At 53.6% G+C, this 21,612-nt stretch overlaps 1 protein-coding gene and 1 long non-coding RNA gene across 2 annotated transcripts in view; one reads left to right on the plus strand and one right to left on the minus strand.

The window, feature by feature from the left end:
- Window positions 1-1,705: 1,705 nt before the first annotated feature.
- Window positions 1,706-8,062, minus strand: LOC123479314 (uncharacterized). The gene is made up of 3 exons (XR_006654895.3): window positions 7,645-8,062; window positions 6,055-6,241; window positions 1,706-1,836 (listed from the first exon to the last, which is right to left on the minus strand). It is a non-coding gene; the product is annotated as an uncharacterized lncRNA (long non-coding RNA).
- An 8-nt stretch (window positions 8,063-8,070) lies between these two features.
- Window positions 8,071-21,612, plus strand: part of CMIP (c-Maf inducing protein) — a 230,206-nt gene continuing 216,664 nt past the window's right edge. Inside the window, exon 1 of the mRNA XM_024556045.4 lies at window positions 8,071-8,795. Coding sequence (XP_024411813.2) covers window positions 8,496-8,795 — 300 coding nt within the window. The 5' untranslated portion in view covers window positions 8,071-8,495. The remainder of the gene's footprint in view (window positions 8,796-21,612) is intronic.

Here is a 21,612-nt window from a genome sequence, read left to right on the forward strand (position 1 = left end):
CCTGCCCTCCCACCCCAATTCCAGGTCAAAATGAAATAGGTCAGCCAGCAAAGTTGCAGCATTTTCCACGGTCGACTGTTAAATGCTATTGTGAAATGTCAGATATCACATTCTTCCCCTTCCTCATCTTTTATTCCTTCCATTTTGAGCGACATGGGCTAACAGAGTAAATGTGCAATACATAATTGGGGCTAAAATAGGCAACACAGCCTGGTGGCTAAGAGAGAGCGGGTCTGGCACCAGACTGGCGGAGTTCACGTGTGATCTTAGGCAAGTTGTTTAACCTCTCTGCACCTCAGTTTCCTCATCTGTACAATGGGCAAAATAAGCCTCACTGCAATTTTGTGAGGATTAATTTAATGAACTATAGAAATGCCCCCTGAAAGTGTGGTCTTGTGAGGATTAATTTAAAGGAGTTAACACATGCGAAGTGCTTACACCAGTGGCTCACCCGCAGTAAGTCCTACATGGACCTTTGCTCTTATTATTAATGAAGAAGTTCACCAAGTTGGGAGGCACAATGAAAGAAGTAGTTATTTGTAGTGAGACATTTCTTGGGGGCACCTGCCCAGCTGACGGTGACCCTCTTGACCGCCCTTCACACCTCCAGGGAACGGTAGCCATATCGTACAGCTTGGCTCTGACACTGGCTGGGTAGGGCATCTGGCCCAAGTGGAGCCAAGCAAGTGCTTCCCTTGGCCCTGGGCCAAACGTGTCCTAGTTTGATCCCAGCTGGTCTCTCAAGTGGCCACCTCTGTCGTGCTGAAGAGACATCACAGAGAAAGCCAGGGTGTGTGGAAGAATGATGCAGAGAAGGCCCCTGGGTCACTGGTTTCCGGCCCTTTCTGAACCCTGGGCTTCTTTATGCCTCTGGAGTGCTAATGAGGCCACCTTGGCTCCTCATAGCCCATCTCGACTCTTTGTTGGAGCTTCTCCGACTGGCTTCTGTTGCAACCAACGTGTCTTGGCTAACGCCTGGACACTGGGGCCTGTCTTCTCATTTCTCTGCATCTGTGAGACTCTGATCTTTCTGGAGTTACAAGAAAATGTCCTTTTTTCCCTTCAACTCAGGCAGGCTGGAATCATTTCGTTTTATGCCGTGGTTGAAGAAAGAAGAGCGTGGGAGTTGAGAAACCATTTTTTCCCTACCACTTATTGAACCCCAACTTCTTCTAAGCCTTGTTCTAAGCACCGTCTATGCATTACCTTATTAGCTCCATTGTGAATATCTCGATTGGATCTCTGTTTCTTAGGCGAAGAGACTGAGGTTCAGAGAGGTTAAGTGATTAGTTAGTGCAGTAACTCAGCTAAGGAAAGTGGACAGCTGGGATCTAAGTCTGAAGTTTGTGCTTTCAAGCTCTTCTCCATCCTGCCTGGGGCCGCTGGTTAGCATCTTCCCACTTTCCTGCTGAGATCTCAAGATAAACCCATGATCTTGCCTCAGCTTCCTAATCTGCGAAACAGGGAGATACCATCGCCCTTGCCCATCCGAAGGTTGTCTGGAGGGGCCCATGCAAAGGGAAGGGAGGCTAAGTTTTGGGAGAGCCACATCTTCCCCACACATGTAACACATCACCCCTCTACTTCCTTTCGTTGCTTCTTAGCAACTGACTCAGAGCGGATGGAGGGTAAAGAAAGGAGGTCACATTTAAATTGGTCAATTTGAGCAGCTCACCACAAAGGCTGGTGTGGGAGAGAGAGGCAATTAATCTGAAAAACATAGTGGTTTTTATTTTTAAAAATATGCTCCGTGGCCTTCAGTTCCCCACGAGGCTATGCCAGGCATCATTTCCACTAGTCAGCAGCATCTTGGCATTTGGGCTCTTCATGAGGTTCCTGTGAATTAAAAAAAAAAAAAAGGCATTTGTCTTTTTAATAATTAAAAGAAATTAATACATGCTCATCGTAGAAACTTAGGGGATGGCATAAAGAACACAAAATTTACCCGGAAGTGTTACGTGTTAGTGGACGTATTAGCGATGAAAGGAGCAGACCACAATGCGTGTCTCGGAAACTGCTATGCGGAGTCAGAGAAGTCAGACCCCCCCAGAGTACACAGCTTTTGATCCCATTTGTATGGAATCCAAGAAGGGGTGAAACTGTCCGTAGTGACAGGCAGTGGGTTAGGGGTTGCTGGGGCCAGAAGGAGCACTGAGAAGATTCTGGGGCTGTGGGAATGTTCTGTTCCGGTGTCGTGATCAAGGTGTCAGTTACGTGGGTGAATACATTCATCAATGCCTAACAGCCTGTTCTTGAAAATGGGCACATTTTATTGCATGGAAGTTATACTTCAGTAACATTTGTTTAAAAGGGGGAGAAAGGGACCTGCAATTCCACTCTCCTGCTGTGGGGTCTTAGACAAGCCCTTGATCTTGCCTTGGCTACCTTGACCTTGGTTATCCAGAGCTAACTGCTATTAAGGTTTTGGTGTGTGTATGTAACTCAATCAATCAATCGACCCTGTGTGAGAAATATTAGCTCCAGATAAACTGTCATTACTCTGTAATACTTTAAAAAAAGTGAACCTCAGACTTAAGAATTTGGTGAAAGTGAGACAGAAAGGGGGAGAGGAGGGTACTTCCTGTTCCTCTGTTGTCTTCTTCTGCCCCCTGAAGCCAGAGAAGGTGGGTGGGTGGTGCAGTAATCAGCTACCCAGCGTCACTGGCTGATAAATAAAAAAGGGCTCCCCCCTTTCCCCTCACTGCTGATGAGCCTAGAAAATGGGCTGATTTCACATCAGCTCAGAAGAGGGGGGAAGATGTTCATTAACTTCAGGATAAAAACACGACTCCTCTCCTTATACCGGAAAAATCGCACATTTTATTATGTGATCAGCACATTAAATGTCATCAGTACGAAATGTGTGTCCCGTTATACTGGTGTCTCATGCCCGTTAAAAATGAGGTTCGGGAATGATCTCCTAGCTGATGTAATTTTGAGTCAGTTTTCAGACGGAGCTTCCAGAGAGTTCCCCAAAAGCAATAACGTGATGAGTAGCTATGAAATTGGGACCACTTAAGAATAAACAATTTTGTTATCTGCTTTTGGTGCTTGGCATTTTATTATAGTGTGGCCTCATGCCATTCAGTAGGCTCCAAAAACAGGACTTAAAAGAGGTTGGACCTTATTCCAGCCTATGGGTCCCTGTGTCCCTTGGCAGGCTGATTAAGCCGGCCATAAGTTTGCTCCAGCCCCCAGAAGTGGCATCTGAGGGGGAAGGTGCTGTTGCGTGACTGTGAGCAATGTGATCTCCCCCAGACTGCAAACCACAGGACGGCTGGGGAGCAGACTGTGCCCGCTGCAAGGGTGAGGAAACATTTTCCTTTGAATCAGGGGTTCTCAACCAGCAGTGATTTCGGCTCCCGGGTGACACGTGACAATGGCTGAAGACACTGTGGTTGTCACAAATTAGGGATGCTACTGGTATCTGTGGGTAGAGGCCTGGGATGCTGCTGAAAGTCCCCCGTGTGCCGGATAGCTGCCTGCCACCAAGAGTTATCTAGCCCCAAATGTCAATAGCGTGCAGGTTGGACTCCTGCACACAGGTGTATCTGGAATATCTGCACTCCAGCTGTTCGTCAAATGGGAAGGGTCCAAGAAGTGGACTGGGTGGAAAGTCCGTATTTGGGGCCAGGTCAGCATGGGTTCTACAACAATGGTGGGGACGCTGAAGCTCATTCAAAGTTCTCCTTCTGTGCCAGGCTGTGAGCTTGACACTGATGACCTCATTTAATTTCTATAACTCTGGAAAAAGGTACTGTTATGACCCCACTCGGTATTAAATCAACTGAAGATATTCACAGTCAGGAAAGAGAAGAGGAAGAGGTTGTTTTCTTCTTGGCATACTTTTTCCCTAGGGTGGTGGTGATTTTTGTGGGGAGGCGGTACCTGGTTCCCGCCACTCAACTGTGACACCAAGATGGGAACATCTTGGGTAAACTGGATCTGTAGCACCCAGCAAAGTCCCTGGAGCTCAGTAGCTGCTAACAGATAGGTGTTTGATGGAATGGAGTGAAGGAATGAAGGAGCCGGGCAATGTTGCCCAGTGGTTAGAACGTAGGCATTACAGTTAGATTTCCAGCCCTTCAACAGATAACCAGCGTGCACCTCCCCTGGGCCAGGCCCGAGAGAAACAGGAGTGGCATGCTGGTGCTGACCTACTGGCTCACGAAAGCCGGCCGTTAATTTATCAGGAAGCTTGCAAGCTGATTGTCAAACAGCCATTAAATAAAATTAAATTATGTAAAGTTACCGTTAAATAAATGATATATTTTAAAAGGTAATAAAACACATCACTTCCTAATTATTTTACTACATTTCACTAGTATCTTTGTTCTGGAGGTTATTTATGTCTATCACAGGGGTCGCCAAACCTTTTCTGTACGAGGGCCAGGGAGTCAAGGTTTCAGGTGTTGCAGGCCAAGAGCTGAATCTGGCCCCTCAGCCACTATTCGCTGTCTCCTGGTCGGCTGTGTCTGTGTGGGGGAAATACTCCACAGTGGGGGGCATCTCTTTCATAACTCCATGTTCAGTTATGTATATTGGGAGCTTGAAATCGGCCATGGTGGGAATACTTGCACCATGGAAATTGTCAAACGCTGTGCATCAGGGCTGTCCTTTTTGGCAGCAAGCTGATTGTTACACATTTACCCGCACACCACTGAACACGGTGATGGGCAAAACTAGAGTGAGCCCTGCCCTCTTGGAGGGTACAGAGTTGGGTTTGTCCACCATTTTGGGGTGAGGTGGGGCAAGGAGGGAGCGGTGCAAAGGCTGTTCAGGTTCTCCACTGGAGACCACTCCGGGGAGGACACCCATCTACAGGAGTGTCTGCCGGAAGGGGCGGGGCTGCTGGCAGAGGGTGCACAGGTGGACCTCTCCTAGGGCTGGCCATCCACAGCGATGCTCCCCACCCCCACCAGGGACTTCACCACTTCATCAACTTCCTTTGTGGGCAGCCAGGGCAGCAGGTCTGTCTTTCCCCTCTGACTTAGCTCAAGGGGAGACTTCAGGGACTTGGGAGCTGAGATGTGAGCTCATGAGGGCAGTTTACTACTTGCTCACTCCAACAGCAGGTCCCAGCACTGCACTTGACCCAGTGTAGGCTCTCCACCACTGTGGCCCAAGGGCGGACCCATAGTGGGTTGCTGAACTCAAGTGATGCAGTGAGCAGGTGAGAGCACGTCATGGTCCTTTGGAACCTGGCTCAAACAAGGAGGGACCACCAGCAAAGAATGCAGAAAATGACAGGTTTATCTGGTGACCTGGCTGAATGAACTGGCCTGTGGGAGCTCAAGGATAGTGAAGGGTTTGTGAGCTTCTGTGTTCTCTCTGCTGCTCTGTAAACCTGTCAAGTTCAATGCCAGGAGGGTGAACTCTAAGGGGCTGGGACCATTTTTTTTTTGGAGAGTCTGGGTTTCCATAGCACTGAGGATGCCTTGGGTGCATGATCTATCCATGGAAGCTCTAGAGGCTGTCTCCTACAGGGGCTGGGTGTCTGCAGGGAGGGGCTTTCTGATGGAATCCGACAGCTGGACTCAGACTCATTTCTAGGTCAAGAACCTGGGATGGTGGGAGGCATGGGGCTGTGCAGTGAGTTACATGAGTTCCAGGCTAGAAGGCTGAACACCAGTGCTATCCCATCTCATCATGTCTCAGCTTACTGACCTGGTCCTGTGGCCGGCATGTTCTGAAGCACCAGGGTATAATAGTCATTGCCTACTTGTTGAGCCCTGACCTGCCATGTGTGGCCCCGGAGCCAGCTCTGCTGTCAACCAGCCGAACTCCTGACTTCTGCCTCAGGGAACTTTTCTTATGGGATCTTGGGGGCTCTGTGTCACTGACTTCTAATTAAAATTTAAAAAAATTATTATTCAAAGACAACCAGTTGAATTCAATACTTTCACCTCTTAGGCCTCTGCCCTGCATTCCTTGGGGCACTTTGCGTGCCTTGGCAAACAAACTAGTTTCCTGCACAGGCCAAGTGACCTCCCACCTCTTCGTATCTGCCACACCCCCTCCCCCACTTCCAGGAGCACCGTTCCCCTTCTTTACCTGATTCCTAAAGTCAGGACATGTACTCGGCACCACTGCATTATCTGTTCTCCCTCTATTCCTGGAGCTGAAGCACAGTGCAGTTGGTCATTGTCTCTATTATGCTTTATCTGAACTCCATACCTGGGTCCAATCCTGACCAGCTAAGTGAGCCTGGGCAAGTAGCGCAGCTTCTCTGTACCCTCATCTGCAAGAGAGGGTGATGATGGCAGCTACGTCATAAGGTTGCTGTGACAGAGGAAAGGTGCATGCATGTACAGCTGGTGGCCCATAGGAAGTGCTTTGAATACTGTGTACTGTGGCTATTATAGGAATTACTCCTGTGACAGCATATAGCAGGAGCTCAAAAAAGGTTTGAACAACTGACTTAACCCCACCCCTGAACAACCTGGGTGGTTCTTGGTCACAACCATCCCTTGCACCCACATCTACAGCATGAGGTAGAGCTTGAGTTTGCCCCTTTCTTGCTTGGTGGTTTTCTCAAGGCCGTTGAAGCTTAGAACTTGAATGAAATGCCAGCAAATTGTAGGGAGATGCTGAATATTTCATTTTCTTACTTAACTGTGCCTCCCTCAGGAGGCACAAGGAGAAGACAGCTCTGCCCATCTCCTGGGCAGTCTGGACATTTGAGTCTTGTTTTGAGGGACTGGGCCCTGCCTTCCACCCCCGACCCCCAGCCCTGGTTAGGCTCAGGGGAGAGGGTCTTTGGGGAGCCCATCCATTTTGTCGGTTCTGGGAGAGAGTGGGGAGGAGATAATCTCACCGCTGGGACTCTGTACAAACTGAGGCATTCATGATGCGATTCAACACATGCTCACACACCCATGTGTTCACTACAGGGCACCCTCACTTAACAAAAAGACACAAATCTGGGGGTTTTGATAGTATCAACTGCAGAAGCGTGTGGACATGAGAAAGCCTGACAGAGGAGCGGAGCATTTGATGGGTGGCCTTAGGTGTCTCCTAATTGCAGAAAGGAAACCTTTTGGTTTCAGTTCTGGTTCCTGAGTCACACTGCGATTCCTTCCACTCAGGTGCTTCCAGTATAATTCTCTCCTCTGCCTGGTGGCGGGGCCTAGGGATGCAGAGATGAATGTCCAGATCCTGGTCAGAGGGGAGAGGCAAAGAAGATGGAGCTAGAGGAGGAGGGGAGGGGGCAGTCCAGTAACTTTGGGGGAGACTTTGTTGTCTAGGTTCCTAGAAGGGGCCAGACTCCAGGGGCAGGACAAAGGAGGGGGTGCTGAGGAGCCTGTCCCCTCTTCCCAGGCGGCTAGAGTACCCCAAAGGCCAACGTGGGTAGACATCTGCAAAAGGCCGGGGGTCTGCGGAGTCTGGTAGGCTGAGACAGGGCAGTGTAGGCTCATTATCTCTATAATTGAGGGAACATTTTCAATTCCAGGAAACATCCCGGCCTGACGGCCCCATCTGGCCAGCCAGAGGGGCAGCCTGAGCTGTGGAGGGGATATCAGAATTCAAGCGGTCCAGCCCCCACCCCCCTCTAGCCCAGCTTAGCCCAGGCCCAGTCCCTCTGGTTTGCACCTGGCCGCACCTCGGCCGGCGGTACGCGTTGACATGTTTGGGGGTGCTTACGTTTCCAATCAGGGCCGTCGGGGTGGGGGGAAGCGTGTGGTCCGAGGGTGCCAGGGCTGGTTCCTGAATCTGGTCTCACCCGCGGGCCTCGCAGCTCTGCACCGGCCTCGGCACCGGCGGGGGCGCGGCTGGGCGTGACGTCACGCCCCCGCCCCCACGGCCCCCGCCCACCCTCACATTCCGGGCAGGGCCGGGCGGAGGCCTGCCGGGGCTCGCCCGCCGCAGCCCCCTCCCCAGGGGCCGCCCCTCCTGTCGGGCCGCGCCTCTGCCCCTCACGTCCCCGCCCGGCGGCCGACTCCGCCTGCGAGAGGCCGAAGCCGCGGCGGCCGCCGCCGTTGCCGCCATTGACGTCAGAGGGGCGGGCACATGACCCCGCGGGGACCAATCGCGCGGGCGCGGAGCGGCTTCTGCAATCTCTCAACTGAGCCGGCCCCCGCGGCCCCCGCCGCACACTTGCCCGCGGACGGCCGCCCAGACACACGTACTGTACACACGAGCGGGTGGCGGGGCCGAGACACGCCCGCCGCGCGGCCCCCGCTCGCCGCCGCTGCCGCCGCCCCCCGGCGCTGCCCTCTTCCCCACCCGCCCGCCTGCCCGCCGAGCTGGTCCGGCCGCCGCGAGCATGCACCCGACGAGCTAGGAGGAAGCCGAGCCCCGCGGGAAGGATCTAGAGCCGGCCGCGCCAGCCGCCCGCCCGCCGCGGGCCCCTCCCCTGTGGGCGCCCCCAGCCCCACACCCCCCCACCTTCCCGAGCGGTGGGGGGGTGCGGGCTGCCGAACGGGGGCCCCGCCGCCCCGCAGCCGGGACAGCCCCTCTCCCCGCCCCCGGCGCCCTCCCCGGCCCGGCCGGCCATGGATCTGACCAGTAGCGCGGGCGGCGGCGGCGACCCCCGGCAGATCGAGGAGACCAAGCCGCTGCTGGGGGGCGACCTCTCGGCCCCCGAGGGCACGAAGATGGGCGCCGTGCCCTGTCGCCGGGCCCTTCTGCTGTGCAACGGGATGAGGTACAAACTGCTGCAGGAGGGCGACATCCAGGTCTGTGTCATCCGGCACCCGCGGACCTTTCTCAGCAAGATCCTCACTTCGAAATTCCTGAGGCGCTGGGAGCCGCACCACCTAACGCTGGCCGACAACAGCCTGGCGTCCGCCACGGTGAGTCTCTCGGCGCGGCGCGCTCCTGCACCCCTGCACCCCTGCGCCTCCCCTCGGGGCCCGGGAGGCGCCCCCTCCCACTTCTGCACCTGGAGCCTGGGGCCTGCTGAGCGCTGGGGGGCGCCGAGGGGCGCCGCGGGCGGGAGGAACCCGGCGCCCGGCTCCTGGCCTGGGCTCGGGGCTGGTTTGCGAAAACCGCATCTCTCTGCCCCGCCGGCGGCTCGGGGAGATCCTTAGAATTCTGGAGAAGATCTGCCTCCCCCCACTCCCCTCCCCGCCCCCAGGCTGAGCATTGGGGGACCTCTTGGGCACGGCGCTTGGATTTCTTACAGATAGGTCCGTGGGATAGACCCAAGGCTGGGCCCTGACGGTGGTGAGGGTTCCCTTTCTGAAAACCTGCGGTGGATGGGAAAACAAAACAACCAAAAAATAAAACAAACAAAAAACCCCAAACCCCAAACCCCCAACAACCTCAAAACCCCCAAACCCAAAGAATTTCCAGAAACCAATTCCTTTCTTTGCTGTACGGGTCTTTTATTCTTTTTTTCTGCCCGGGGTGGCAGGCAAAACTGGGTGCTTGCTTCCCTTTCTGAAAAATCTCTTTCGCACGTTGGGAGGTTGAAAGTGTAGGGGGAGGGGGCAGGGGGCAGGGGTCCTGGACTATCTCCTCCCCACCCAGGGCTGAGGGTCAAGTTCTAGTGTGGAAGCTGGCCTGTGGGGCTCTGGTCTTGCATTGTCTGTGAAGTGTGTGTAGACGTGTGTTTCGTTGCTGGGGGGTTTATTTTGTTATTGTTACTGTTTTTAAATATATGGCTGAGACTGGGTCAGCTGGGTGAGAGGGAGAGGAGAAGTCATTGATCTGTTTCTGAAATCAAATCTGCAAGGTGGAGAAAGACAGCTGTGGTGGGTTGCAGGGCGGGGGTGGCAAGCCAGGAGCCTGACTGAAGAACAGGATGCTTTGTGTTTTGAAACAAGGACAGTTTAAAGCACCAAGTCTGCTTGGGCCTGGGCCTTGCTTAGGGGGTTCCTTCTTCTATGGAGAGGTGACAGGTCTTCCCCAGAATGCATACTCCCCCCTGGGGCCACAGTGAGTCTGTTTACTAGGCACAGTTGGGGGGGGGGGTTGCAGAATCCACCGCCTGCCTGCACCTGTGCCAAGAAAACCCAGCCAGGAAACAGGGTGTCGCTTACATGGCATGTCACAAACGTGTAGCATGTGTAGACATTTCCCCGGCATCCATGTTCCCTTGGCACTGTGTCACAGGCCGTGCGTGACACATGCTCCAAGGAATGGGGAGGGGGAAAAGTTAGAAGAAACCACACTCCTCAAAACAGCTTCCCCCTTCTGAGAGCATTGAAGCACTGGAGGACTTTTATTCTGAATTTTGGGTCCGACGTGCTGAGAACACCTATTTTTTCTTTCCTGTGGGCACATTGGTGCAATGTCTGCAAAGGGTGCTTTCTCAGGAAGGATCACTGCTTGTTGAGAAGCAGCCCAGGCCCAGTTTCAGGCTCGTGCATGTTTTTAAACCCGTTGCAAGCCACAGGCCTCAGTGTTTGGCTTTTCATTTGATGGAGGGAGAGCCTCAGAAAATTTGCCCTCTTGCAGGATTTCAGATTCAGAGAGGAACTAATGTCCTTAATAGTTCCCTGCCTGGGACCTGGAGCTCCCAAATCTGGCTTCAGCATTATCCCCTGGCTCAGAGGGGCTTTATTTTTTTCTGCCACCCCTCAAAATGATGGGGAGTTGGGGGGAAGAAAATGGTTGAGAGGCAGGTGGATGGGAAAACAGTGATCCTCTGTGGGAAGGACAAGCCGAGCTCTCCTGCCTTCCCCTGGGAGAAGCCAGGAGTGTGTCTTCTGCTGCTGCTGGCCACGGTCTGGGGGAAGCCAGCTTTGGAGGCTCAAGGCCCCAGACTTACCTCTGATTGCTCAAGATGTAAATGAGAGAGAGAGAGAGACAGAGACAGAGAGAGAGAGACAGAGAGAGAGAGAGAGAGAAGGAGGAAAGGCTGAAGCCAGGCACTGGTTTCTTAAGCAGCCAGAGGCCCTGGCCCCACCTTCACCAGACAAGGTGGGTGGCACTTACGTAGCTTGGGCCTTTCTGGAGAGGAGCTGTGATTTTCAGGAGTAGGGACTGAGGGTTATCCATGGAACAAGATTTGTCTCAGCAGAGCCTTGCTCTGGCGTTGGGAAATGTGGAATGAGGAACTCTGAGCAAGTGTTCAACGAGCTGGCATAATTCCTCTTCCTCTGTCTGCTGTCACCCAGCCCCTCGGGCAGGGCAGGGGGTGTCCTTAAATCTCCTCATCATGGGCTCCAGTGGCGTGCATGGCTCTCTGTGCCAGGATATGTGGAGAGGGACTGCTGAGAGCCTGTGAGCGTGGAGAGGGACTGCTGAGAGCAGTCTTGGTCAAAGCCGTTGCCTCCAGGGCAGAGGTGGGGATGGGACTGCTACTGGGGACCTCCTCTCATCAGGAGACACCTGGTTGGTGTCTAGGCCCTAGGAAACAAAGCACCCTGAGGGGTTTTTCTGAGGTCTGGGCGTTATGTAATGTGTCTGCATTTTATAGTGTGGCCTAAGCACTCTATTGAGAAATATTAGCCCAAATGAAACAAAGGTGAATTTGAGTGCAGTTCACTATAACAACAGGCCCTGTCAGCCTGTGGCTTTGCAGAGGTCCCTGGCCCAGCCGCAAGCTGCTGATATATCAAGTATGTTTCATATCCTCTCATGAAATGTATATTATCCATATATTAAGCCATCTCTATAGCCTAGCTCAGAACCATTTGGTATTTATCTGGTTAATTATGTAGGCTTCAGGAATAAGAGTCAGATGATTGATCTGGATTCAAACGAATAAACAAACCAAATACCCTCTTTGCCCAAACTGTCTTTGGCGTCTGTCTACCTGATCCAATTAACTGAATTGTTGTCAGAGATGAAGACCAGGCTTCCAGGACCATAGCCGTCTCCAGCAGGGGTGGAAGCGCATGGGGCTCCCAGGCCCACCTGGGTGGCAGTTCCAGGTGGCTGTGCCCTTCAGGTGGACCTCTCCTGAGTCCCTGCTGGGGAGATGGGCTCCGCCTGGGGCCCCAGGGACTGGCAGCCTTACCCCTGGCCTCGCTATAAACTTTGCCTCTGTGGGGTCAGGTTGGAGCCTGCCCTGTGCCTGTCTCCTGGGCCAGTTACTGATTAAATCCCTGCAGAGCCCACAGTGCCTGACGTGGCCTGTGACAGCGCCGGGCCTGATGCACTCTGTGCTTGAGACTTTGGATCCGGAAAGCTCATAAACAAAGAAGGAAACACAAAGGCGACAGTGACCTGGCTGACGTGTGAGGGGTGGTTGGGAGGCGTCCGCCCCTTTCCTGGGGTGTACATGACCACACCTTGTGGGGGAAGGGCCCGCCTGCCCAGGCTGCGGCTGGGCCTGGCACTGAATTCCCCTTTTACATCCAGACTTCCCAGTCCCTGGGCCTCCCTGGGCTTTCGTGGTGGCGGGTGTAGCCGACGGCAGGCGTCCTGTATAAGCAGCCGGGTCCGGTGAGACCAGAGTCCATTTTGCTGTTGTGTGTTTGGCTCGAATTTGATCACCTGCTAGACACGTTTGTCCACTGGAAGGGGGTTTTGTCTGTGTGCTTTGTTTCCTCTGCTCCGGGGAAGCGCACACAAGCCGCGCACGTTTTATTTCATCGGTTTTGTGCACGCCTCACACAGCATCTCACTGTGGATCCTGCTGGAAAAGTCTTATTCGTTGACCCACCAGGGACTGGAGCGCGGGTGATGGTGGTGTTCTTTATTCTCAAGCCTTAATTCACCAGTGACTTGTTTTTAACTTTTCACCACTCTGCTGCTCCGACCAAAATATTTCTGGTCTTCATGTCACAGAGAGGGACAGAAAAGTCACCTTAATTCTCGTTGCGTTTCTTTAGTTTGGTGTTTTCTTGGGGAGAGCAGCCTTCTTCTGAACTTGCACTTGTGCTTACTAAGCATCTAGGTGTCCGTGGTGTGGTTTCCATGTGAGGATTACAGTTCGTGGCCTCCCGAGTGCCGTGTGTCCCATGGGAGTGCGTCCGCGTGTGCACGTGTGTGCACGTGTGTTCACTGTTTTCACTTTGTGTCATGCGCTGCTTCTGGCCTCCGATTCATGTGGTGATTATTGTGGCATTAGTAAACACAACCAATTGTTTTCTTTTAATGCCATCTATCATAAGATTTTGGAATGTATCAAATTTGTTGCCCAGATAACTTGTCTGATTGGAGGTTGTGGGAGGGAGGGGCAGAGACACAGAGGAGAAGGAAAATCTAAGTTCTCTGTAAACAGCAAATGTGGTCTGCCACCCCCAGGTTGTGGTAAATAAGTACATTTTAAGATCGGAGTATGTTTTGATGCTGCCATTCATTCGCCTGGTGCAATCTGAGATGCCCTTTCTGGCCACAGGCAAAATCATGCCAGTCCAGGTGGAAGGGGTTTCACTGTTGTGGCTGGGCTTTGCCGCCGAGCTGGTGATGGAGGTGGGCAAGATAGATGTGTGTGCCTCTGGCTTGGGCTCCATGGCCCGCAGGTGGCTTCTGCACAGTGCCCGCTGACTCACCTGGCAGCGAGAGAAGGAGGGCATTTTGGGGGTACTGTGTATGGCAAGGCTAGGGAGAGCCTGGTGGCCACGTCACCAAAGCTGTCTTGGGTCCCTCACTATCAGCCTTGGGGGAGCAGGGCAGCCTCCTTCCAGGCCAGCCAAGCTTGGCCCGTGCGAATGGTGTTTTGGCAGAATGAACCTTTGAGATGGCTGAGTTATGCCTTTGATTAAGGGATTCACCGAGATTAAGCAAGGCAGCCTAGTGGTTTAGGGTGACTCCACCGTGAGGCAGAATAAACTCCGGGTTTGCTGTCTCTTGGCTCTAGGTCTGGACGCTGAGGTTATGACCTCCTGGCTGTGTGACCTTTGGCACGTGCTTTCCCTCGCTGGCCTTTTTTTCCTTCTGTAGGGTGGGGCAATCCTACCTCACTGACAGGATCACTGTAAGGATTGGGAAGACTTCAGATAAGCACGTGGTAGGGTGGCCAGCCTGGAACAAGGGTGTGACAAGTATTCCAATTCCTGTTTTCCTAATTGCCCGGAGAGAGCCTTGTGAAACTAAGTGCAAGTGGAAGGGGTTATTGCCACTTAAAAATGGGCAGTCTCCAGGGAAAAGTCTCTGGAGGTGAGCAGTGTGCCTCTGGGGAGGTCAGGGTGTTAGCAGATCTGGTAAGTGTGCAGGCCAGGAATCATTGAAAGCAATTTAAGAAAAATTCCTCAGTGGGCACAGTTGAGTTTCTTAAAACAAAGACAAAAACACGTAACTTTTTTTTTTTGAAAATTGAAACAGTGATGCACACATCAGATACATTCAGACAGCTCGGCAAGGCACACACGGGAAGATGAAGCATCCCTCCTACTGTACGTCCCCACAGCTCCTAGTTCTCCTCGGTGAGCCCTGCTACCCGTGCTTGTGTCCTTGCCGACTGCTCCGGCATTTACACGCAGTTCCGAGCCGTTACTTCTCACTGGACACTGCATTCTGGAGATCATGCCAGGTCAGTGCCGACACAGCTGCCTCGTTCTTTTTCACTGCTGCATAGTGTTCCGTTGAAGAGGGGCACTTATATAACATAGGCCATTCTCTATTGCTGGACATTTAGGTTAGTCTCAATCTTTTGCCGTTTTAAGCAAGACACTTTCATTTTTATTCAGTGGAATTGTTTCTGTTTTGATAAATTGAATGTTGTTCGCTTACCTCCTTGGCGGGTATTAAAATATTTAGGCCCGGAGTTGCTTTGCAAGGGCGAGCTGAGAGCTGACCCTCCCTCAGAGTGCACTCTCTGGGGTCGCTGCTGCCTGGGGGCGTGCTTCAGTCTGGCCGAACCGTCACCAGTCAGGGAGCCCCCTTGGAGGGTTTGGCTACTTGGCCCCACTAGGCACTGAAGGCAGGTGAGCAGGGGGCTCTAACCAGTTGGACTGACCTCTGCCCCAAGGACAAGGGTCTGTGTAGCCAGGACAGCTGTTTCCTGCTCCACCTGAGGGCATCATTTTTGTCCCCAGGCACTTCCTGCTTCCCCAGGATGGAAGCCTGTCCCTGTGGCCCTGAGGTAGAGAAAGGGAGGAAGTGAGAATGTCTTTTCCCAGCCCTTGGCCTTGGTGACAAGGCGCCCAGTGCACGCTGCAGGGCTCAGTGGGAGGCCAGGCGCGTTTGAAAGGAGCCTTTGCTGCCATTAGCAGAGCCCTGCTGGAGGGTGACGGCGTGTGTGTCTGTGTGCGTGCACGCGTGCATGCGTGGAGGTGTCTGTCTGCTGAGACAGGGGCCGCAGAGCAAATGGGTCTGGTGCTGCAGTGGGTTCCCATGTTTAGTCGCTATTTCTGTGTACCTGTGACGGTCAGAAGGGTTTAAACCAGCGTCTGGGGTGTGCTCCGCGGTGGACAGAGAGCAGCCAGACCCAGCAGAGCAGTCAGATAGGCGAGCTGGGATCCCACCCCTGCAACTTCCTGGCTGGTGGGTGACCTTGGGCAGGTCTCCTAACCTCTATCCTTATCTGTAAAACTTGGAAAATGGGACTTCCTTTTAGCATCGACCCCAGGGTTAGGCGCGGTAAGGGATGGCAGTTCATTTGACAGATGACTATTACTGTTGTGGACACTTGGAAGACAAGCAGTCTCTGCCCTCCTGGCACCTGTGTTGGTGCAGTGGGGTCAGACTATACACCACTAAGCAAGTAAATACGAAATCTTGTGCTGGGGGGTAACAGGGGCCTGGGAGAAAAGAAAGCAGGCAGGCAGGTGGCATATCTGGGGCTTGGAGACTGGGAGCCTTGTGGCTTTGCATGTGGCAGCCAGGGAAGGGAAGGAGGCGAGGTGGTATCTGGAGAGAGAGCATTCCAGGTAGCGAGAATGGCTAGTGCAAAGGTCCTGAGGCTGGCCTGTACTTAGGAATCACCCAGTGAAGTGGCTGGCACTGAGCAAATGCTCTACAATTGTCATTCCTTGCTTTCCAGCAGCTGTTATCATCTATTAAAAAATACTCATGAGCACCTAGAATGTGCCAGGTACTAGGCGTACAGGCAGCTCCTTGTCCTGTGGAGTTTTCATTCTAATGCTTCTGGTGCGTGCGAGTGAGTGCATTTGTGTTTAACCCAGTTCCCTCCCAATAAATAGTGAAGAATAGCGGAGCAATGCTTTAAGAGACTCTTAAATTAAAAACCCAGCAAAGCTTTCAAAAACCAACTCTTTTTGTCCATACTGTGTTGCAAGGGTCCCAGGATCCGGACATATTAATCTTGGAATTTGCCCGCAGGGCAGAGGTGAGGGGAAGTGCGATGTTGCTGAAGACCCTTACAAATGACTCATCACCGGGGCTGGGACTCACACTCAGGACGCTTGCCTCCCAGCACCTTCCAGTGCCTTCCTTTGTCATTGGCTCTCCTGCTTCAAGTTGCTGTCCAAAATATTACCAAGAAAGCACATAAACATATTAGGCTGAGTAAACTCACTTTGGAGAGAAGCAGAAGAGCTGAATTCTTCGGTCCCCAGGACTGAGGCGGGGCAGCTGATTTCCCAGGGGCGGGGCTGGCTCAGATGGGGTCAGTAAGAGAGGAGGGAGAACACTTGAACTGGAAGTAGTTTCCTGGGTGTCCTGGGCCAGCCCCAAGCTCTTGGAGGCCCAGAAAAGCTGCCAGTGGGAGCACACAGTCTGGGAAAGCCCACTGCCTCTGGTTTCGGCTCACTGTCCAGCCCAGGTCAGTCTGATTGCCGGCAGGCGCCCGTGTGGGGCTCAGTGGGCAACAGTGCTGTCTGTGTGGATGGGGCTGGGTGCAGCCAGGGCAAGCTAACCGCTGCGACAACCAGCTCCCACACCTGGCTGGCTTCATGCAACATGGTTTGCTTCTGGCTCCTGTCACAGTCCAGGCTGGGTTTCTGCCTCCAGCAGGGCCTCACTGAGTCAGGCGTGGGGAGAGGGAGTGAGCACCAGGCGGAGCCTTTTGTGGGCCTGGCTGGTCCCTTGACCACAGCTCAGTCACTTAACTCTCCAATGTGCAGAGGAGGCTGGGGCGGGGTGAGCTGTGTCCATGACCAAGGAGACCATGGCCTCATGACAGTTCTCACCCAGGCCAGGGGGAACACCACAGTAGACTGGAGGTCTCCATGGTATCAGCAGCAGAGCTGTTTCCCTGGAAAGGATAGTCACATGACATCTTCTGGCTTCTGGGTTTGAGCGTGGTGGCAGGTCAGGGAAGTTTGCAGTCTTCCCTCTGGTGGGGAATAAATAGGATAAGTGAACCTATTGCAAGGGATGGGGCACCGCGCTCCTGGCTACACTGGCATTTATTGCCCACCTGTTGTGTGCCAGGCACAGTGCTCTGCTTCTCCATGCAACCCCATGTGGTGGGTAGCTTACCCCCATTTTACAGATGCTACACCGGGGATTGGGAGTAAGTACAGTTCAGAAGCAAAGGCAGGTCTGCCCCACGCTCGAGTGTGTGTGCCCATGGACGTGTGTGCATTTGTTGGATATACTGTACATAAAGGATGTCAGCCTCTTGCAGGAGCATCTTAGTTGAAAGTCAGTGAACTTGTCAGTTTACTATTTGCCATTGTTTGGCAGGCGTTCCTCTGTGAATTTGTCAAGTGAGTTCAGGGAACTGGTGTTGGAAAGTGAATGCCAAGGACTTGTAAAGGGTGAGCACCAGGAACTGGTTTGTGAATCGAATGCCAGATACTGTGTGTGCAAATGGAGTTCCCAGGTACTGTGTTTGCAAAGGGGGTGCTCCCAGCTACCCTGAATTTGCAAATGAGTGCTGCTAGGTACTACACTTCCAAAGTGAGTACTCCAAGTACTGTGCTTGCAAAGTCAGACATAATCTTTGCTCCCCAAAGGCTCACAGTTAGAAAGGGGTGCACCAGAAACTACGACACACTGTAGACCAAGGCACATGTGCCTTGTCTGCTCTTCATGGGGCCAGGTGGTTTTAGGAAGGACTTCATGAGAGAGACACATCTGGACAGACAGAAGTGGGGTTCAGTCGGGCAGAGATGTGGATGGGGTCAGAGATGTGGATGGGGTCAGGGACGGGGGTGGGCAGAGGTAGAGCAGTGAGCGGAGGAAGAGAGGCCAGAGCAGCTGGGGCACATTCCAGGTGGTTTGTGACATTCTCCCTGAGCGATGGGCACCTGGGCATCATAAGATAGTGTAGGAGGTACAGACAGAGGTAGGATTGCTTCCCAGAGTGGGGGCCACGAGGCAGGGTGAAGTCAGTGTTGGGTTCACCAAGGCATGTTCGAGTCAGGAGGACCTTGCTCGTGATGCAGAGAGATGGGGGAGTGGCTACCAGGTGGGAGCCTGGGATACCCCTGAACGGAAATTTCGAAAGTGCAGGGACCTAAGTCACCAGGGCCAGGTGTTAGTCACAATAGTGACCAGTGCAGCAGCCACTCACGAGTGTTCTTTTTGCCAGGAGCTGTGCTAGGTGGTCCCAACAACAACCCACCATCATGCTGTCACTCTCTCCATTTCACAGATGGAGACGCTGAGGCTCCCTCTCAGCAGACATCCTTTGGCTGAAGGAATGGATGAAGGAAGGAAGGAATGAGGCTGTTGCTGGTGTCTAGTTGGGAGGGCCCTCCTGTTGAAAGGGGTGAGGGAAGAGCCACATTCAGACCCCCACCTGCCACCTCCTTGTAATCCTGCACGTCTCTGGCCCCCTCTGTACCAAGCATGTCACATCACTTCCTTCTCCAGGGCTGGTGAGGCCAAAAGAGAGTGTGCAGCAGACCCCACGTGTGGCCGGGTACATGGAACCCGCAGCCAACTTTGGGGTGGACACAGGCCTGAGAGTTCCAGGCCCACTGCTGTGCCCATGAAGCTGCCTGTTCTGGCCTGCCAGTCTGGAGCTCCTGATGGGTTGCCGTCAGAGACTTCCGGTACTTTCTGAATCCTGGGCCTGAAGTGTCTGCTATAAACTTTGGCTAAAAGGGCTCCTTTTCTGGAATCTTCTTTGCTGGAGGTCTGGTGGGAAGGCCCACCTGGCCCTCTGTCTCTGGAGAAGCTGGCACCATTGGGCCAAGGCCCAGGGCAGGAGTGATGCTCTGCTTTGTGTCTGCAGGGGGTCCTGGGCTGGCAGCTGTGCAGGGGCGGGGGCAGGGCTGTCCCATTGAAAAGGGGAAATGACTTGTGACATCTGTTCGTTGCTCTTATTGGCTGTGTTTCATGACCTTGTGACTGAGGCTTCCTTTGGGGCTGGGAAAATGAAAGAGTTTGAACTGTTTCAGCAGTCCAGTGGCTACTGGGCTTGGGGATCCAAGCAGGGTCAGCCGCAGGGTCAGATGGATCAGGGGTGACTGCAGGACAGTGGCGGGAATTTCCTCCGGCCACGCCGAGTCTTGGGCACGTTTGTGCATTTCATCTTCACACCAGCCCCGGAGGCTCCAGCTACAGGTGGGAAAGCGGAGGCCCTGAGAGTTCCAGGCTACATAACTGGAACCCAGACCCCAGGCTCCAGAGCCAGAGGAGGCAGCAATGCCATGCTGCCTCCTGGCCGGGCTGGGACACAGGAGCCTGGGCAGCGAGGACTCATCACCAGCAAGACAGTGGCAACAACAGCAAACACTGACACAGTGCTTACTGTTCTGAGTCCTTCATGTAGATGAGCTTGTTTCATCCTCCTAATGCCCCTGTGAGGCGTTGTTGTCATTGTCCTATTTTCCAGATAAGCAAACTGAGGCCTAGAGTGAAGAGGTCCCTTCTTACCTGGCTATTAATGCTGGAGCTGGGATTTGAACCCAAGCCGTCTTGCTCCAGAGTATAACTGCATGTGGCCTGTGAGCAGGGCTTGAGAGCGCAGGGTCAGAAAGGCCCCAGTGGCCAGGGCTGGCTGTGCTCTGAGAGGTGGGCCTTTCAGAAGGGGGAGGGTATGGACAGAGCAAAGCATTTCACACTGGGGGGTTTGGCCATCTCGCTGCAGACCCCTCTCTGAAAGAGCTGTGGCAGAGGTTTGTTCCTCACCTGCCCTTTGTTGATCTTGGGGTAGTGAACTTGGCCTCTTGGAGCCTCAGTTTACTTGCCTGAGATGGCCTGACCCTGAGGAACTGCCCGTCAGAGTCGGCTGTGATGACTTGACCATAGCAAGCTTGAAGTCCAGAGTCCGCCACGGAGCGCGCACCCTGCCTAAGCGGCCCTCTGACTCAGCCCCATACCGGGAGCTTTGGCTTAGCACCTCTTCCCTGGGCTGCCGTGCTGGCCCCAGCCCCTGGAGTCTACCTTGACCCCATAGGAGTGAGGGCTTGCTCCTGCAGCACAGAACTTCCCCAGCTGGGAGGCAGTTGTCTTCTTGACTGCTCTGCACGTCCACACTTACGCATTAAAACCAGAATAATGGCAGGGATAGTGATGATTTTACAGAACAAAGGAGGACGCCCAGAATCCCCCATGTGACTATTTCGGGGTGTAGCCAGCTATGCATTTGCTTAGATGAGTACATTTGACACACATGGGGTGCGGTCTTATTCATAAATATGAGGTCATTTTTATGCATTATCTCAGAGAGTTTTAGCTTCGGCCCTGTTGATATTGGGCGACGTCCTGGGCATCGCAGGATGTTGAGCAGCGTCCCTGGCCTCAGCCCACCAGATGTTCGTACACTGCTCCCCTCGGTTGTAACAGCTAAAAATGCCCACTGACATCGCCACATGTGCCCTGGGGGGACCTTCACCAGCTTAGCACCCCTGTGGTAACTCGTTTAACAGTCCACCTACCCCGAGAGGTTGTCTGGGACAGAGTGGCCCTGGGTGTGGGCTGGCCTGGGGCAGAGCTTGGAGCCCGTGCTCCTGCCCCGCCATCCCCTTGCTGCTTTGGAAACTGGCACAGAGGCAGTGACCCGGAAGTGTGTGGGGGCTGCAGCGGCCCTGATCTCTGTGGTGGCGTGGCTTGGGGCTGGAGCCAGCAGGGACCCTGGAAGGAAATCCTGCCGGCCAGGGCTTCAGCAGGCTCCCCACACTTTTGACCTCCCTGCTGATGCTGCCTTCACCTGATGACTCAGGACTTTGGAGATCTGGGTTGTTGAGGGGGAATTGCATCATGCCAATAGAAGAAGCGAGAAAAAACAGCGTTAGAAAGTTCTGATGTGAGGAAAATGACTTTGAAACCTGCTTTTCTTGCATCTGGTTTGAAATTAAAGCATTTGGGGGTGTTGGGTGGGGGAAAGGCTGCCGTGAAGAGAGGGAGTGGGCGGGGTAGGTGACCTGGCTATGTGCTCTTCTAAAAAGGCCATCTGCTTGATTCAAGCCCCACGCAGGGCAGTACACTGGGTCCTCCTGCTTTTTGAGCTAGTTGAACCCCACCACAAAGAAAGGTATAAAAAAGAAGTTTCTGAAGTATGTGTGGGTTCTGCCAGCAGATGCAGTGAAGGGACAAGGGTCTTAGGTCAGAGTGTTACGAGGAGCAGAGGTCAGGGGTCTCTTTTAATGCCCCAGCAGTAAGCAGGGTGCCCTCTGAGTCAGTGGAGCCGAGCCCTGGCTGGGCGTTCTTGTGTAGGACACACCTGGATCAGCATTCAGGGCAGTCTTGCTTGAAGGGGTCTGCACTGCTAACTGGGGAGCAGCAGACACTTTGAAACCCCTGGGTCGAGGTAGCGGTGCTAAAGACCCTGCCTCCCCAGGTCAGCCTGTTCCCAGTGGGGTCTGGCCAGGGATTTTGGATTCTGACACTCATATTAGGCCAGGTAACCAGCGGTGTGATCCAGCTCTCAGGGTCTTCATCTGCTAGCTGGGATAACAGTAGCCGCTTTCCAAG

Source organism: Desmodus rotundus, chromosome 12, assembly GCF_022682495.2.
Source record: "Desmodus rotundus isolate HL8 chromosome 12, HLdesRot8A.1, whole genome shotgun sequence".
Taxonomy (NCBI): domain Eukaryota; kingdom Metazoa; phylum Chordata; class Mammalia; order Chiroptera; family Phyllostomidae; genus Desmodus; species Desmodus rotundus.